Raw genomic sequence first — 15,717 nt, forward strand, 5'->3', positions numbered from 1 at the left:
TAATTGCTCATGGAACTCCGATACAAGCTGAAGAAGAACACCGGCATGGTTGGTAAGGCTGCATGCCCAGATGCAATGCCGGTGTAGTTTGACAACATGGGATCTTGCAGCTAGTTCAGTTTAGTGTATCCCCGTGTTTCCGAACTTTCTGGTTCAGTTAAGACTTCAGACTACATACACATACTGGTATTCTTGATGAACTCTCTGTGGCTGTGGGGGCAACTGAATGTTCAGTGCTCGATCGATCAAACAAACAGTTTTGCAGGTGTGACCATGGAATGCTTTGGCTCGGCGAAGGCATAGTCGTCCAACCGTCCTACATCCATCTAGTTTGCAGTCTGTTCCTAGTCGAGCTTGCGGTTCTTGGCAACAGACTTATCGAGTTTGCATTGCATCAGGCAACAACATGAAAGTTGGTGCAGAAGTAGCTGACAGTAGTTCAGACTTCAGAGTCTGCAGCATGCATTTCTAGAGGTTCAGACTATTGTCACGCTCCAGCCAGATGGATAGGTTGTCGGCGTGCACGCGTGGCTGGGGAGCACGGCGATGGTGCCGCCTCGAGCAGATAACAGAAAGACGGAGAGGATTCGGAACTAGGTTTTTCTCATTCGCTAACCTCTCAACCACCCACACAACGAGTATATGAGTTCAGTCTTACAATAAAACGGGCTGAGCCCAGACAATACATCCACGTGGCCCACAGGCCGGCTTACAGGCCATTTCAGCTAGTGCGGTCCAATGCACGAAGAGCAGTCGGAGGCCTGGTCGTGACATCTCCCCCTCCTTAAGCAGCAGCGCGCCCTCGCGATGCAGAAGCAGCTGGCTGCAGCAGTGAGGATGGTACATCCGTGGCACGCTCCCAGGTAGCCCAATGTACTGGACAGGACTCACGCCGCATCAAAGCGACCGGTACCACCCGGTGACCCACCAGATGAAGCCGCTGATCCAGTACCTGGGATGGTGGAAGATCTTCCAGCATGTAGAGAAGCTGAAGGTCATCATCAGTAGACAAACTGGTGTTCGGAGGTAAAGCCTTCTTGAGCTGTGAGACATGCAAAACATGATGAATTTGACTATTGGTAGCTAACTGAAGCTTGTATGCTACTTTACCGACGATTTGGAGCACCAAATATGGTCCGAAGTACTTGTAGCTGAGCTTTTGGTTGGTACGACGGGCAACAGATTGTTGTATATGTGGTTGCAGCTTGACATAGACCCAATCGCCCACAGCAAAGGTTCTTTCTTGGCGATGCTTATCTGCCTGATGTTGCATGCGCTGCTGTGCCCGAGCTAGATTATGTTGGATGTACTGCATCATAGTATTTCTGGACTAAAGCCAGTCATCCAGATCAGAAACTGTGCAAGTGTCAATGGATGTGATGCCGAAGTGTTTAGGTGGATGACCAAACAAGGCTTCAAAGGGTGTGTGTCCATGTGCGGAATGATAGGTCGTGTTATACCAAAACTCAGCCAATGGAATCCATTGTGCCCACTTCTGGGGACAGGAATGCACCATGCAGTGGAGATAAGTTTCAAGGCATTGATTCAATCGTTTGGTTTGACCGTCAGTTTGTGGATGGTAGGCAGAACTCATATTAAGTGTGGTTTCTGTGAGCCTGAATAATTCCTGCCAAAGGGCACTAGTAAAGATTTTATCTCTATCAGAGATGATGATGGAAGGCAAGCCGCGCAGTTTGTACACATGGGCCAAGAAGGCTTGGGCTACAGATAAGGCAGTATAGGGGTGGCCTAAACAAATAAAGTGTGCATATTTTGAGAGTTTGTCAATGACAACAAGGATAGTGTCAAAGGTTTTGGATTTAGGAAAGCCCTCAATGAAATCCAGACTAATGGTGTGCCAAGCATGGGTAGGAACATGTAGTGGTTGCAATAAACCAGGTAATTTGCAGTGTTCAGGTTTAGCTTGGGCACATACCTCACAAGCATTAATGTAATCTGTGATAGACTTCTTCATGTGTGGCCAGGCAAACAGTGATTTTACCTTGTGATATGTGGCTGTAATGCCACTGTGTCCTCCCAAGCCACTAGAGTGAAGAGCCAATAAAACAGCTTGCTGTGCTTTCTTATGGTTCCCCAACCAGATTTTGTTTTTGTATTTGATCACACCATCACTAAGAGTAAAGCCTTTGTCATTGGATCCAGTGATACTGAGCTCAGTGAGCAACTGTTTGGTTTGGTCATCTTGCTGATACCCCTCCAAAATGATCTCCAACCACTTGGGGGTGCTTGCAGTGATAGCAGTCAAAGAGACAAGATCAGCTTGTCTGGAAAGAGCATCTGCAGCTTTGTTTTCCAAACCTTTCTTATAAAGAATTTTGTACTGCAAGCCCAACAGCTTGATGAAGGCTTTTTGTTGCATACCCTCATGTAGCTTCTGCTCCCCTAGGTGAATGAGGCTCCTGTGATCAGTGACAATGGTAAATTCCTTGTGCTGGAGGTAAGGCTTCCACTTGGTGATGGCCAAAATGAGTGCCATGCACTCCTTCTCATATGTTGAGAGTGCTTGAGCTTTGGGGCCAAGGGCCTTGCTGAGGTAAGCCACTGGGTGTGTGTCTTGAGATAACACTGCACCTATGCTAGTGGATGAAGCATCGGTCTCAACTGTGAAGGCCTTGGTGAAATTTGGTAATGCTAGCACAGGTGCTGAAATGAGAGCTTGTTTCAAGGTGTCAAAACATGTTTGCAGTTGTGGTGTCCAATGAAATAGAACATCCTTTTTCAATAGGTCAGTAAGAGGTCGACTGAGGATGCCATAATTCTTGATGAACTTCCTATAATAACCAGATAGACCGAGAAATCCTCTCAATTGCCTGGTGTCTGATGGTTGGGGCCAATTAGCCACAGCCTCAATCTTCTTAGGATCTGTAGCCACACCCTGCCCACTAATGATATGACCCAGATATTCTAACTATTGCTGAGCAAAAGAACATTTAGACCTCTTAAGCAAGAGCTGATGATCATTTAGAATGTTGAAGACTTGCTGCAGATGATCTAGGTGAGCCGCTAATGTTGGACTGTAAATAAGTATGTCATCAACAAAGACCAGGACACATTTCCGCAACAGTGGCCAGAAGATATTGTTCATCAAGGCTTGAAAGGTAGCTGGGGCATTTGTGAGTCCAAACGGCATGACTCGAAATTCCCAATGCCCACTGTGAGTACGGAAGGCTGTTTTGGCCTCATCCTTAGGGGACAACCTAATTTGATGATAGCCTGATCTCATATCTAACTTGGTGAACCAAGCTGCTCCATTCAACTCGTCCAAAAGCTCATCAACCACGGGTAATGGATACTTGTTTTTTACAGTGATGTTGTTGAGTTGCCGATAATCAACACAAAATGCCAACTGCCATCTTTCTTTTTGACCAAGATCACTGGGGAAGCAAAAGGACTGTGGTTGGGCCTAATGATGCCATTGGAGAGCATTTCTTTGATCTGACGCTCAATCTCATCTTTTTGTGTCGGTGAGTATCTGTATGGCTTGACATTTACAGGTTTCACGCCAGGGATCAGAGGAATTTGATGATCAAACTCCCTAGAGGGCGGCAAGGAATCTGGATCCTTGAAAAGGTGAGCCTGACTGTCAACTAACTGTTGTACTAGCGTAGGAATAGTGTCTGGAGGCAAAGGTGGTGTTACTTGACACAAATGAATCAGCTGAGCTATACCACCTTTCCTGATAAGGCCCTGTAATTTTCTAACTTTGACTTTGGGACAACTGGATAAGGTATCTTTAATGCCCTTTAAGCTGATTCTGCTGCCCTGATAAGAAAACCGCAACAACTTCCTTTTTTAGTGTATCCACATGGGACTGTGTTGTTCCAACCAGTCTATGCCTAACACCATGTCATAGTACTACAAGGGCAACACACGAGCATTAGTTGTGAATGTGTGCCCCTGAGACCACCAGCTGAAGTTGAGGACCTGATGGTTGCTCTGAAGTTTATCACCATTGGCCACAGCTACTTGAATGGGAGGAGCAGGCCTCAGGACACAGTTGAGGGCGTTTGCCGTTTTGGAGCTAATGAAGGTGCAGGAGCTGCTCGAATCAATAAGGATGAGCAGTTGTTGATCTCCGACGATGCCATGGAGCTTGATTGTTTTCTTGCCTGAAACACCAACTGCTGCGGACTGAGACAGAGCAAACACCGCTTCCTCTTCATCACTAGAATCTGAAGCATTCTAGTCAGGCACACTGTCATATGAAAGCAGCTCCATGAACTCTTCCAAGACATGCAAGGCTACTTTATTTGGACACTTATGGTTACGACCCCATTTCTCGCCACACTTCATGCATAGACCTTGTGCACGCCGCTGAGCTCGCAATGTGGCTAGCTTGTCTTCCCACTTTGGCTTTGTGTCGGCGGCAGGTGGTGCTCCCAGAACACCAGGAGCTGCGGCTGGCGGTGGTTTTCCAGGATACTTGTTGTAGTCACGATAATTGCGCTTGACAAAATACTTTGGTTGAGATTCCAACACATCAGCCTGCATAAGAGCCAATGACAAGGCCACATCAACTGTTCTCGGCTTATGTAAAACAATAGCAGCGCGGATGTCAGGATGCAAGCCTTGAAGAAATTTACTGACAAAAAACACATCATCTAAATGGTTGTTATGCACCAGCACTTTATGCATGACAGTTTGAAATCTATCATAATAATCTTGAACATCAGAGGTTTGCTTAATGCTCAGTAATTCGTGCATGGAGTTATGATAGAGGTCTTTCCCAAATTTAGATTCAATAGCAATGCAGAGATCAACCCAGTTATCCACCCCATGCTGTGCCTCATAGGTTTGTAACCATAAGGTAGCATGCCCTTTGAAATGTAGGGTACCATACTGAGCCCAGCGATGGACCGGGACATTGAACATATCAAAGTATTTTTCTGCTTTTTCCTTCCAGACTTTTGGATGAGACCCATCAAATTTGGGAAACTGGGCCTTAGGTAAACGAGTTTCATTGTGGGAAGACGCAGTAGGATAATGAACTGGGGAGGTGGAGGAGGATAACTGACCATTGGCCAGGGGATGAGTGAGGATCAGAGTCCCCCCCTGCATTCCCCTGTGGTGATGTGACGACACCGTGGCCCATGGCCCGCCCCTCTTCCTCGTGCTTCGGGGCCGATGGTGGAGCATTGTTCGCCTCCAATGCCTCCACGCGCGATGTGAGAGTCTTGATCTCCATGGTCAGCTCGGTGGATGAGTGATCGACCTCAGGACGCCAATGATTGAAGGACTCCATTAGCAGGAGCATGGACTTCATCTGTGCGCTGAGCGCATCGAGTTTTTCTTCGGTGGTCGCCATTCGAGAGGTGAGGGTTGGGGGTTTGGGTTTGCGCGCCAGCGAGTGGGGTGACGGAAATGGATTTGGTGGCGGATCGACGAAAAGTTGGGAATCAATCGGATTTGGTGGTGGGGAAGGGATGGGGGAGGAGGGAAAAAACTGGCGACACAGTGGAATCGGTGATGGTGGAGGTAGGGGAAGGAGGTGGTGGCGAATTGAACGGCGACGAGAACGAATCGACGGCGGCGGCGATGGGAAAATCCGGTGTATGCCCGCACGACAACTTCTGGATCCAACCGTCAGCGACGGGATTTTACAGATCCAGTATCGGCGACGGATCGGGAGGCTCTGGTACCAAATGTCACGCTCTGGCCAGATGGATAGGTTGCCGGCGTGCACGCGCGGCTGGGGAGCACGGCGATGGTGCCACCTCGAGCAGATAATAGAAAGACGGAGAGGATTCGGAACTAGGTTTTTCTCATTCGCTGACCTCCCAACCACCCACACAGCTAGGGATGAAAACGGTACGGATATTTTCTGACCGTATTCGAAACCGAATCTGTTTAGAGGGGTTGAGATCTGTCCGTATCCGAGTCCAGATATCCAACATCCGATACCGTATCCGTATCCGTATCCAAATACTCAAATCGCATATTTATGATGTCGATATCCAATCGTATCCTATCCGACATAGTTGACACTATCCGTATTCGAATCCGAATCCGGACAGAAATATGAAAACAAATGTAATATCGGTGATATCCGTCCGTATCCGATCCGTTTTCATTCCTACACACAGTGAATATATGAGTTCAGTATTACAATAAAACGGGCCGAGCCCAGACAATACATCCACGCGGCTCACAGGCCGGCTTACAGGCCATTTCAGCTAGTGCGGTCCAATCCACGAAGAGCAGCCGGAGGCCTGGTCGTGACAACTATGTACCAGGGAAATGCTCATTCCATGTTACTCCGATCCATGTGAAAACTCCAAGCACAGTTTTAATTAACAAGACCTTTAGAACAATCATTACAAGACCTTTTAGTAATTGCAGCGAGTACTTTTTTTTGGGTGCGTTACTGTTTTTGCAAATGCACAAGTCTCACGCGGCTCACAGGTTGGCTACGTGCTTTCTCTTGAAGCCGAGGTGCGGTGCAGTGCAGGTGCAGCTTCGTCCGTGTTCCCACAAGCTCGATCTATCATCTATGCGTATGTATAATAGGAAACAGTAATAGCTTCCCGTCGTAGTTTTCTTAAAAACGGCAACGGCGGCGCACTAGATGCGTCGTTTAGCTGAAAGTCACCTTGAATCTTAAGGTCCTAATCTGAAATTTCTTATGTGCGAGTCAGCAATGACAGGCACAAAGTCGAAGTAGATCTGCAAATAATTGGTTCAAAAATGTTTGCCTGCGACGTAGAGTGTTCGTGTGCTCAGATATCTAATTGAGATGCACACGTAACAGGAGTTGTGGAAAATTTATCATAAAAGAGGAGTTATGGAAACGGAAAATCAAACCTTTGTGTCATACAAAGTGATCCCCTTAAATATCCATCCAAATTACTCACCTATGCCAGTACGACCTTACTAGTGATACAAACGGTAGCTCAAATGGGAATGATTTAAACAAAAGTAATGCTCATGGCGTTCGTCTGTTCGGACGCCGCGCTTTTATGATAAGGCTTGCCGCCGCGCACAACCATCGCTGGCTATGGTCGGCGTCACCGTAGGCTTCGCCCTCGCGCCGCCTTCCATGCCCCGGGCCCTCCTTGTCGGTGCGGTTCCCGACCAAGCCGTGGCGTGGGCGCCGCCGGCGGGGTTCGTGGTGGTCACATGGTACTTGCCCTCGTACGAGAGCGAGGAGGAGGAGGAGGAAGGAGAGGGGCTTTGGGGGGGGGGGGGCGGTGGAGTCTGGGGGAGGAGGGACCTCGAGCCTACTGGATACTGCAGTTACCTATCAGGTAGGCCGGTGACATTGTGTTTCAAGTGTTTCAGGCGTTTTAGACTCATGTTTCAAGTGTTTCATCTAGATGTTGCAAAAGTAGATCCTAGGATGTTGCATATGTTGCAATGACAATATACGCATGTTGCAAGCTTATGTTTCACTTGTTTTTCAGACGTATGTTTCAAGTGTTTCATCTGAATGTTAAGTATATATGGATGTTGCATAATGCACATGTTTCAACTATTTATGTTGCAAGTGTTTCATATGAATGTTACAAAAGTAGATCTGGATGTTGCATATGTTGATATGGCTATACATGCATGTTTCAAGCGTATGTTTCAAGTGTTTCATCTGTTTTCAGTCATAAGTTGCAAAGTGTTTCAACTTGATGTTTTAAAAGTAGATCTAGGGGAGCACATGTTGTAATGGCCTCGGTGGCTGGGACAACAGCCTACCATAGCCGCCTGCTACTGTTGCAGGGGCGCCGCTGTGGGTTACCGTGTGAGCGCCTGAGGCCGGCAGACGCCTCCGCATCGCGCATCTGCAGGCGGGGTGAGGCGGGAGCGCTCCTGTCTGTTACGGCCCTGTTACACGAGTGCGATGCGTTTGAACAGGGAGCAGCGTCCGAACGCCTCCTGTGGTCGGACGTCTGGGTGCTACCCGTCCCGTTTAAACAAACTCAATAAAAAAGGGGCATACCTAGTACAGAGAGCTCCTGCTCTGTGCAGGGTCTGGAGAAGGGGTCAGTGGCAAGCCTTACCCTCGCCTGTGCAATGTAAAGAGACCGCGATTCGAACAAAAATAAAAACGAGTGCTTCTACTAGGTAAGATGGAACGATCTCCCCAAGTCTTAAAAAGAACCATCACAAGCAAAATGCAAGCCATTTCTTGGACCAACACAAGAAGTATTAGAAGCATGCCCACAGTCATGTCGACTGAGCATGTATGTCACCTTGGTTATGCTTGATCTTTCATTCATTTGAACATCTTGTGCTATGCTTATGATGATGGGTGATGAGTGTTCCTCCCTTCGTGCACGCTAATTGGCTGGGTTTAACTAGTTTTTAGATATATGATGAATCTTGCTACTATTGTTGCATTTGTATGATCCATTGCATGAGTATGGCCATTTGCTCTCAAGAACATAAACATGTTTTTTAATTTAATATCCAATTCTTCTTCTATAACGTGGTGATTACTTTGACTTCTCGATATGATGACCCCCAAAAGTTATGCTAGTATCTTTTGAGTAGCTCTACTATTGATATTGAGAACTCCATATGGCCTGATAACTTAGAACTTTTTGAAAACCTTAACCTATGAACCTCTGAAACACTTGTGCATTCTCTTGCTATGATCACACCTACCAGAGCCATATACTTGCTAGACAACAATATTTCACCATGAAGTTTTAGATTAATGTTGAGGTGAGTTAGTTTAAGAATTTTTCGGTGTGAGACTTAGAAGCTGGTTATCCCTTCACATCTCTCTTAGTTTCTAACTTTTTATCCCACACCGGGATAGATTTATGCAAACCTCGTTGGATATCCTCCCTGAAACCTAGATATCTTTGTTGGTTGTTACCTATTCCTTGAACACAACCGATTGATACAAGTTTATATATCTTTGAGCCATTGTGTGGAAGCTTATGAAGTATGCACACAATTCAAGAGTATCTTGCAAGGACAAGTATAGAAGAAGACAAGACACACAGCGCAGAGGAGTGACGTGCACTGGATGACACACCTATGGTGTCGTGCAGGGCCATTCCGGGAGTTGTTAACAGATATGTGGTCTGTTTCTGTGAAGCATATGAAGATCAAGGACTATTTTTGGAGAGAGTGTGAAAGGGCAAGCATGTGGATTTTTTGTGCTTTGTATTGTCCATTATTATGACTACCCTCACAAATGTTTGTGCAATGCACTCAATTTATTATTCAATCTTTGTCATAGGACCTTCACTGGTTTATTCCAAACTTCTACAACACGGTCATAAAAATCGTGATGAGTAAACCAGGAAAGTTCTATTTTTGAATTTCTTTCATTTCCTATAAAAGATGGTGTCCCTATATCTATGGAATAAGTGTTCTTTGGGCTAGACCCCAGAGGCAGTCCACCAAACTCATGCCCTAGATCCGCCCCTGTGTGGCGTGGACCACCGGAGGGTAGAAATATTGGTAATGCTCCCTACCGAGCGTCCGGCCGGCCAGACGCGCGTGTGCCTTCGCTGGGCCTGCGGACTAGGTCTGATCGGCCCAACTCCCCTCACGGCTTCTCCACTTTATTAAAAAATCTGGACGCTTCTCTTTCCTATTCGCCCGCTATGGCCGATTCTACCGGGACAGACCCGCCACGCGCCGCTCGTCCCTGCGCCTCACGCCAGACCCGCCTCGTGTCGTGCCCCCTGTACCACATGCCTCGCATGCGGATGCGCCTCGTGCCGTGCACCCCGCCCGTGCCTCGCCCACGTGCCGTCCGCGCCTCGCGTCCCCGCTCGTGCCTCACGCTGCGCTCGTAGTGAGCACATGTTGCAACCGTATGTTTCATGCGTTTCATATATATGTTGCATATGTTTCATCTGGATGTTGCAAAAGTAGATCTGGTGTTGCATATGTTGCAATGGCTATACATGTAGATTGCAAGTGTATGTTCCAAATGTTTTAGCTGTTTCAAACGTATGTTGCAAGTGTTTTATCTAGACGTTGCATATGTTGCATTGGCTATACACGCATGTTGCAATTGTATGTTTCAAATGTTTCCACTGTTTAAAAAGTATGTTGCAAGTGTTTTATTTGAATGTTGCGTATGTTGCAGTGGCCATACACATATGTTGCAAGAGTATGTTGCAACGCAGCAGCAGGCGGGGCGGGCATAGGCGGTGGCAGCAGCGCGCGCGACAACAGCAGCAGCGTGCGGGCATGTGCTGCAGTATTGTGTGGGCAGGAGTTGTATGCCATTTTCTTTGATCTCTCGGTGATCACACGGTCAAACTCAAGCCCCACTAGCCTTTTTCTGACTGATTCATGGCAGCTTGCGGGCGAACGTTCGGACGGACACGGCGTCTGCACGTCCGAGCGCTAGTCTCTCCCTAAAAATATTTAGAGATGCATGGGATGAGAATTATGTTTGCTTTGCTCAATGGTTATATAGAGTTGCGAGATGTGCGAGTATGTGGATGTGATCAGTCTATCCCATGGAGTAGTTTAGATCTATTTCGATCATGTACATTTTTATTAGTTTCACTACTGAAAACCTCAAATTTGTCGAGTGTTTTTATGTTTGCGGAGTGCATTTTCTCGGGCACTCGGCAAACAAATTCTTTACCGAGTGTTACCCTAAAAACACTCGGCAAAAAAAACACTCGGCAAAGAGGGGGGTTTGCCGAGTGTCAAACAAAAAACACTCAGTAAATAGGGGGTTTACCGAGTGTCACAAAAAAACACTCGGCAAAAAGAAAGATTGCCGAGTGTCCAAAAAGAACACTCGACAAAGCAAAAAAATGAATAAAAACCCCCCGCCGACCCTAAACACGCAGACAGCCGCGGCGCCCATCACCCCTCTCTGTCTCCTTCCCTCTTGCAGTCTCGCCCGCGGACCGCCCCTCTCTCTCCGTCTCCTTCTTCCCACTCCCCCATAGGCGGCGGCGGCAGGGCTCCTTCCTTCTCCCTCTCCTCTTCATCTCCCCCACAAGCGGCGGCGCCTCTCTCCTCTTCATCTCCCCCACAGGTGGCGGCGGCCCTCCCTCTCCCCTGCAGGCGGCGGCGCTCACCCTCCCCCCGAGCGTGGATCTGGCCTTCCCCCACCACCGGCAAGCCGGAGCACCTCCTCAACTGGCGAATCCGGTGCCCCTCCCCCTTCTTCCCCGCCACTGAGCATGGACCGGGTCACGACGGCACCTCGGCGGTGGATCCAGTCGTGGCGGGGGCAGATCGGGCTAGAGCGGTGGCAGATCCAGTCGCGCCAGGGGCGGATTGGGTCACGGTGGCGGTGGATCGAGACGCGGCTGGGGCGGATCGGGTCGCAGTGGCGCCGATCGAGGCGCGGTGAATCTGCCCCGTCCACCTCTGGCGATGGCGGAGGGAGGAGCGGCGGATCCGGTGGTGGATCGAGCAACCCTGGCTGCGGCGGCGCACGGGGAGGGGCCTTCTTCCTCGGCGGCACCGGCGTGGTGGTGGTCCTGGCTGGTGCTGGCTGCTGCGGGCTTCGTGGCGTGGCGGCGGGAGGCAAGGGTGGCGGCGGCCGGTGGTGGCGGCGGCTGGCTTGTTTTTTTTTATTTGTTTCGAAAAAAAGTTTGCCGAGTGTTTTTTGGGCACTCGGCAACGTCTTTGCCGAGTGCGCGATAAAAAACACTCGGCAAACTAGCGTTTGCCGTTAAAACGTTTACCGAATGTCGTTTACCGAGTGTAACACTTGGCAAACCCTTTGCCTAGTGTTTTTGGGGCTTCGCCGAGTGCCCCTGTCACTCGGCAAAGCTCCTGTATCCGGTAGTGTTTATTTTGAGGATGATCTTAATCCTCTCTTTTAACTTGGGTAAAATCATAGAATCTTTTATATGAATGGTTAGTATAGGCATGCTGCCCTCCTTTCCTCAAATAAAAAGAAGCTGGGTGCCGGGGTACTGATGCTCACATGCATGCTTTGCAGGTTGAATGGCAGAATCTTTTTTTGTTTATCAATAAAGAGTACCATTAATTCCTGATGTCAAACAGAGAATCAATCACCATGCTTACCCTTGACTGGTTCTTCCTCGAGTACCAACAAGCCACATGCAGAAGTTCATTGAACAGTACTACACGCGTATGAGATCTGAACTTCTGAAGTTCTGAAGGAGCGTCGTCAACTTGTGACGTAAACTTGCACTGTAACTGGACGACTGGAGCAAGATAGTAGAGCGAGCTAATAAGTGATTAATCCTCTTCATACTATATGTCAACTAGTGACATGTTGCAAGATGCCTTCGTTGAAGTCTCAAATCGCAAGTTTGGTGCCTATAAATAGCTAGCAAATGATACAGGATACAGGCAGGTACCGATAGTCAATTGAGTTGTTTGCCCATGCATCTCCATTTGTAGCATCTCGATCGTGTCATCTCAAGTTTTGCTTATTAGCTTGCTGGTCCCATCCAAAAAGATATGGCTTCAGCTGTTGCTGCTCTGAAAAAGGCCTTGCTCGTCGCCGTGTGCGTCATGCTGCTGCTCCACTCTTCCATGGGACAGCAGCCACCGACGACGTCGCCCGCATCCACTCCCCCTTACACGGGCCAGCCGCCACCGCCGCCTGCATCAGCGGGTTGCCCTTACACGGGGCAGCAGCCACCGCCGCCCTCGCCAACACCGGTGGTGCCAGCGCCCACGCCGACGCCGACGCCAGTGCCAGCGCCCATGCCGACCCCGACGCCTGCGTCGCCAGCGCCGTCACCCATCAGCAATTGCACCTATAGTGACTGCGCCTCGCAATGTACTCCGTCTTGCGAAGCCGGTTACCACCCCAGCAACTGCACGAGCTTGCTCGAAGGCGCCTTCAACGGGTGCTATGAGAGCTGCACCAACCATACCTGCCCTGGCAAGTCCTGTGTCCATAGTGGCTGCGGCTTCGGCACCTGTTCCTGCGACAACCCCCACGCAGTCAGCTGCTGTGAATCATGCCGTAACGCTGTTTACCCAGCCGTGGGTAGTGCGGTACAACGATGCCAGAGTTACAATGAAAGGTATATGGGGTACTGTCTGACATACTGCTATGACAGGTGCTCCAAGAACTGTACCCAGCAGGGCGCGTAAGAGATGAGATGCTCGCCGCTTGCATTGTTTCCGTAGGTTTGTGTGTGTTTGGATTTGGATTTCCCTGTTGGAACAACTCTGTCTCCGCAGAGCTAATCTCTTGTCATCTCATGTCCAATAATATGGTAATAAATGTGGTGCCTAGCAGATAAGCCAGTGAATGTTACTGTATGTTCACGTTTCTATGCATTTTGCATATGTAGTCAGTTATAAGCCTTCTATCGAAAATAAAGCAACGTGAGCTTTTGAAGAATTCTCGGTTTACTGCTCTTGCGAGAACAAACTGAGAGGCGACTCAATTCCCGGCCACACCTCTACTATGTAGGGATGAAAACGGTACGGATATTTTCCGACCGTATTCGAAACCGAATCCGTTTAGAGGGGTTGAGATCTGTCCGTATCCGAGTCCGGATATCCAACATCCGATACCGTATCCATATCCGAATACTCAAATCGCATATTTATGATGTCGATATCCAATCGTATCCTATCCGACATAGTTGACACTATCCGTATTCGAATCCGAATTCGGACAGAAATATGAAAACAAATGTAATATCGGTGATATCCGTCCGTATCCGATCCGTTTTCATCCCTACTACTATGACCTCAATGGGACCCACTAATTTATTAGCTTGCACTTTCAAGCATCTGGGAAGGGACATTTTCCGAAGTGGTATAAGTGAGATCCATTTCTATAAACGCACACTACTATTTGAAGAGATAGCTCTACTAACGAGGCCCGGTATATAAAGCAGCCTCCTCCCCTTCCTCGTTCTCGGGACAGAATTGTAGCCCGAGAAGGAATGAAGGGGAAGCTCAAACAACCACAAAATTATGAGTCTAAGGGAAATGTTTTGCTCATAATTTTTTTTTGGAAGGAGGAAACTTATCTCGAAGATAAGGCATGCCATTCCTAACATCTTTTTGAAGGTTTACCGTTAGATTACTAGATTAATTAGGTTCTTGATTTTGTCTCTATTTGCAAGGTTTGAGACAATTATAAATGAAATTAGACCGAATCTTTGAAGGTCCTAGGTTGAATTTAGTAGGGGAATAAGTTCATAAACTTGTTTAGTGGCCATGTCTCGATTTTTATGGTCTACTATCGGTTTTTGAATAGGGATTACATTCGGCTCTATGACTAGATCCAGATCTAAAATTATTTTGTTAGTCAATTAGTTTGTGACGATACCTGCACCTAGGGTACCCTCACCCCTCTTGGTATCGGTGACTTCATACATTGCCGAGTTCATACTCCGTGGAGTTTGTATGTCGCCGAGTTCCCTAGGCCCTGTTCTGGCAGAGAAACTTAGGCCGCAGGGTCTGCTAGCTTTCGGCGGCCCTCAGACCCGGCGCCCAGGGGACGCTGCTACCCAAAAAAACTCCGTCAACGGAACTCAGCAACTCCCTCAAAAGGAGGGAGACTCCTAAGCATCACATACACAGGGAACTAGGCTGGTCTATCCTTATACTGGAATGGTGAAAACATTGTCGGTCGTATGTAGAGACATTGAAAGCATCTGAGCCCTTTTTTAGGTTTTGGTAATTAACGATAATACCTGTGGACTAACATTTTATGTGATAAATGAAGATTATAAGTTAGGACCACAAGGATGATTTGAGCAAAACATTGGTGTTATGGTGAAAGATGGCATGGATGGATGGTGAAGAGCTCAAGGCAAAGATATATGATAGGGTTTATGTTTCACTAGCAAAAGGTGTCAGTCAAAAGAGAAGCTAGTTCCGGTTATTGATATTTGTAGGTTGAGTGTCCTTTGGAATGCAGGAATTGTATAGGAATTACACATGAATCAGTTCATGTTCCCGAGAAAAACATAGGAACAGAAAAAAAATCATGTGTTCCAAAGGGGGCTTGAATGGTAGAAAAGGTTTTGGTTATCATTAATGAGTAATGACTAGTGTTCCGATCCCAATCTAGAACAAAGAATCAATCACCGTACCCGTGGCCGGCCCATGCTCCATGGTTTAACCCTTGAGGTCTAATTTAGAAGCAAGCGGGAGGCACACCTAGGGATGAAAAATCCTCGATGAAAAACTAAATGAGTTATTTATATGATATCCCCATGATTTTTTCACTCAGGAAAAAGCCAGGGCTCCTGAGAAGATTTGAGTTTCCAAATAGCCCTGACTGGTTCTTCCTCGAGTACCAACAAACCATATGCATGCACAAGTTCATTGAACAGTACTGCATATCTGAAGGAACGTCAACTTCTGACTTCTGACGCAAACTTGCAACGCGACTGGAGCAAGATAGAGCTAATAAGTAATCCTCTATACGTCAACTTGTCACTACTACAATAATCATTTATAGGGGCGGCTAAAGATCGTTTGTAGAGGCGGCTCAGCCAGCCGTCCCTACCATACCGTCTCTACAAATCATACATTTGTAGGGGCGGTTCTCAGACCGCCCTTACAAATCGATTTATAGAGGCGGCTGGTGTTATTAGCCGCCCCTACAAATCGATTTGTAGCCGCCCTTACAAATCGATTTGTAGGTGTAAGGAAAAATGGACCCTAGGCCAATTTACTTTGGATTTTGATGTTTGATGACCAACACAACCAAATTGGATAAATGAATTTGCAAGTGTTTGTTTTGTAGTTCAATAGGGTGCAAGACGTGACTTGGATAAAGGCGACGTGATGATCCTATGATCAACATCTCAAGCA

The 15,717-nt window shown here is 47.6% G+C and overlaps 1 protein-coding gene across 1 annotated transcript; it reads left to right on the forward strand.

Annotated features, from left to right (window-relative positions):
- Positions 1-12,292: 12,292 nt before the first annotated feature.
- On the forward strand, positions 12,293-13,107 carry LOC136506128 (arabinogalactan protein 1-like). Its single transcript, XM_066501246.1, has one exon. It carries the CDS (start codon positions 12,382-12,384, stop codon positions 13,024-13,026), a length of 645 nt encoding a protein of 214 aa, XP_066357343.1. The 5' UTR covers positions 12,293-12,381; the 3' UTR covers positions 13,027-13,107.
- Positions 13,108-15,717: the final 2,610 nt, after the last annotated feature.

The sequence above is a fragment of the Miscanthus floridulus genome, chromosome 14 (genome assembly GCF_019320115.1).
Source record: "Miscanthus floridulus cultivar M001 chromosome 14, ASM1932011v1, whole genome shotgun sequence".
In the NCBI taxonomy this organism is placed as follows: domain Eukaryota; kingdom Viridiplantae; phylum Streptophyta; class Magnoliopsida; order Poales; family Poaceae; genus Miscanthus; species Miscanthus floridulus.